General features: G+C 34.4%; 1 protein-coding gene across 1 annotated transcript; it reads right to left on the bottom strand.

The window, feature by feature from the left end:
• Positions 1-467: 467 nt before the first annotated feature.
• Positions 468-1,343, bottom strand: LOC145640273 (uncharacterized). The gene has a single exon (XM_081691574.1). The coding sequence runs from the start codon at positions 1,341-1,343 to the stop codon at positions 468-470; it is 876 nt and encodes a 291-aa protein (XP_081547700.1).
• Positions 1,344-3,438: the final 2,095 nt, after the last annotated feature.

The following is a 3,438-nucleotide window of genomic DNA, read 5'->3' on the forward strand; positions in this document are numbered from 1 at the left end:
GGGCATGGTTTTTGTCCTCTCACTTTGTACCCTGACAAATTTCCATATGCAGGAAAGTCATTAATAGTACAAAACACCATGGCTCTTAATCTGAAATTTGTACCCGAAAGAGCATCAAATGTCACAACACCTTCATCCCAAAACAGTTTCAAATCGTCAATAAAGGGCTCCAAATAAACATCTATCTCATGGCCAGGTTGTTTAGGACCTGGGATTAGAAGTGATAACATGATGTACTTGTGCTTCATGCACAACCAAGGAGGTAGATTGTATATTGACAGAAGAACAGGCCATGTACTATGTTGAATACTAAGAGTGCTAAATGGATTCATCCCATCCGTACTTAATGCCAGTCTTATGTTCCTCGGCTTCTTCCCGAATTCTGGAAATGTCTTGTCAATGTGTTTCCATTGCAACGAATCAGCTGGGTGTCTGATCAACCCATCCTTCCTCCTCTCATTTTCATGCTAAACCAACTTCTTTGCTTCATCCTTAATTGAGAACAGGCGCTTCAACCTTGGTATTATAGGAAGATACCATACTACCTTAGCTGGTGGCCACTTCAAGGGATCCTTATTTAAGCCCTCTTGCTTGTATCGTGACACACCACACTTTAGGCAAGCATCCAATTTTGCATTCTCCTTTCGATATAGCACACAATCATTAGGACATGCATGGATCTTGGTGTACTCTAAACCCAATGGACACATCAACTTCTTCGCATAGTAAGTCGACTTAGGAATGTCATTTCCTTCTGGAAACATATCAGAGAGGGTTTCCAACAACAAAGTGAAACTAGTGTTGGTCCACCCGCTCTTCGCTTTCAAGTTATATAAAGTTAAAATCCCAGAAAGCTTGGAATACTTAGAACAACCAGGATACAACGGTGTCTCAGCTGCTTTCGACACATTCTCATATATATGAGAATCTTCATTAACATGATCTCCTAACCCGTCTATCATCTCTTCTATCTTGTCTTCCTCGACATCATCATTAAAACCCACTTCATTATCATCAAAACCATTCGGCTCTCTCTCATCAGCTTCATTGTCGTTAATAGAAGAATTATCCGCGGGAGGAAATGTTTCACCATGCCAATACCAAATACTGCAGTCTGGCATAAACCCACGAATAATCAAATGGTCCTCTATTTTCTTAATGTCTTCCCACCTCTTCACATTGTTACAATTACGACAAGGGCAGAAAATAGGTCTTGCTTTGGTTAGCCTTTGTTCAACGAGTGTACTCCATTGGTGTTGCACTGTGATTCTACAGAACTCGTTGACCCCGGCTAAGTATTCAGGTGTGGTTCGAGAACCACTATACATCCAACGACGATCCATTTCTAAAAATGTATGATTAAAACCCAAGAAACAAATTATATTCAACATCACATATCAACACATTCCAAATGCATGATTCCAAAGGTCCTTATCGCTCCAACCTAACCCATCCTTGGAAGTTTATTCTCACTAGCAAATGGTTGACCATTTTTCGGCCCTAAGGAAATTTCGGCAGCATTTCCCTATGGTTCTCAAAGTACACGATGTAATTAATTTCTTAATTACATATGTACCCCGAGAACACATTAGGGAATGCTAACACAAAATTACCTTTACTTCCGAAAAACAAGCAACCATTTACATCCTAAGTGAGAATACAATTCCAAGAACAGTCCCAAACAGGGACTATTCAAGATTTACTCCTAATGAGTAAATCTTGAACGGGTATCTAGGCATATGAAAATATAATGCATAATAAATATTAACACATTTGAATTGGCAGAAAATTGGAAGAAAATTAAACAAAAATCATAAGAAAGAAACTCTCAATGCAATGTACTAATTAAATAAAAAAAACAAGCTACAAAACAATTAATTACTCATACCAAATTGTCAGATTTAAGCCGCATTAAATCACCATCTTGAAATGAGGACAGAGCTACTTTAATGGAGTTGAGGGAGCTAAGGACCGAGCTGCTCCTGAAACATCATATTCAAGTCACTCCCATTTCCCACCAAAATCAAAAAATCAAATTAAATAGAAGTAAGTTTCCATTTCCAAACAAATGGCCAGGAATATCACTATAGTAAGACTAATACTGAATTTGGCTCCCTTTGTTTCTCTTCTTTTTAATAAATTGACCTGGAATATCTATTAAACCAGCAGTCCCTTAAAAATTCCAAAAGAATTTCAACCAACAAAAAGCAAAGTACTATCCGATTAGGCATCAAGTTATTTATAATTTACGTAATTAGATTCTTCATAGAATTAATGAAGTAGGATTTACTAATCCATATACTAGGCATTTTCTACTTCATTATTGTATTTATCATGTGTTATTGTGTGCTTAATTTTAAATTATACACTTTTGTATATGTTATTTAGGTCATTTCTCTTGCAATCATATGAGAATGTGGGATGCATTTTTTTGTTTCCTATTAAATTTCTTCTACTTACCCATCCAATGATTTAGGGTCAGATAACAATTTTATAAAGGTTTTTATTTTGATAACATTCAAAAGTTATTTGAAATATGAACTTTTAAACTTTTGTTCCTCTTATAGTGATTAAAAGAGTTAATATTTTCTCCATTAAATTTTGTGTTCAACGGATGTTTAAGAATACATATAATAATACATATATAGAGAGAGGGAAGTTCTATCAACTTGAGCTACCCCTCACTCTCGGATGTTTAACGATATTAATGTATGTATATCATATCAAATAATTATTGGGTAACTTTTAATCAATTTTAGAGTAACATTAAATTGAACAACTAACATTATAATGTAAGACATGAGATAAGTTTTATGTTGATAATACAAATACCTTTTCATCGTATTGTGATTGGTTTTTTTACTCATTTTAAAGGATTAACCTTATTGATAAAATATATAGTGAGATAGTTTCATGAGAAATGAGTAATTTAAATATCATAATAAGTAACAACTTATTATTATTATTTTATTGACAAAAAGATACTATCACAGAAATGGGGGAATGAGTATCGAACCCCCAACCACTTGAGGGCATCCCTCAATCTCTTATGTCCTCTATTTGTTCATTTCAATGTGGAAGTGAAAAGACTGAAAACATGGATAACCATAGGTTGACTACTTGAGCTACAAGCAAACTTAAATCTATACTAATTTTTCCAGTTGTATTGTACTAGTCAAATAAGCCAACCTTTCATATAAAACTATAAACATGCAATCTAGTGAATCTACATTACATTCCTAATCTAAAATCATTTGAATAAACAAAATAATTAGCAATTTTATAAAGAAAATCCCTCCTTAGATGCCAAATCTTTTGCAAGACATATTCAAAAAAATACCAGTACATTTCAACCTCACTTTAGACAATCCACCAAACAGTCAAAAATAATGCACGTAGAAGTTCCTAGTGCAGGGAGAAGTATTGCATTATTTTAAC

Source organism: Chenopodium album, chromosome 7, assembly GCF_948465745.1.
Source record: "Chenopodium album chromosome 7, dcCheAlbu1.1, whole genome shotgun sequence".
In the NCBI taxonomy this organism is placed as follows: domain Eukaryota; kingdom Viridiplantae; phylum Streptophyta; class Magnoliopsida; order Caryophyllales; family Amaranthaceae; genus Chenopodium; species Chenopodium album.

Excerpts from the sequence above, each read along its gene's own strand:
- LOC145640273 (XM_081691574.1), bottom strand. The coding sequence starts at position 1,343 with ATGGATCGTCGTTGGATGTATAGTGGTTCTCGAACCACACCTGAATAC.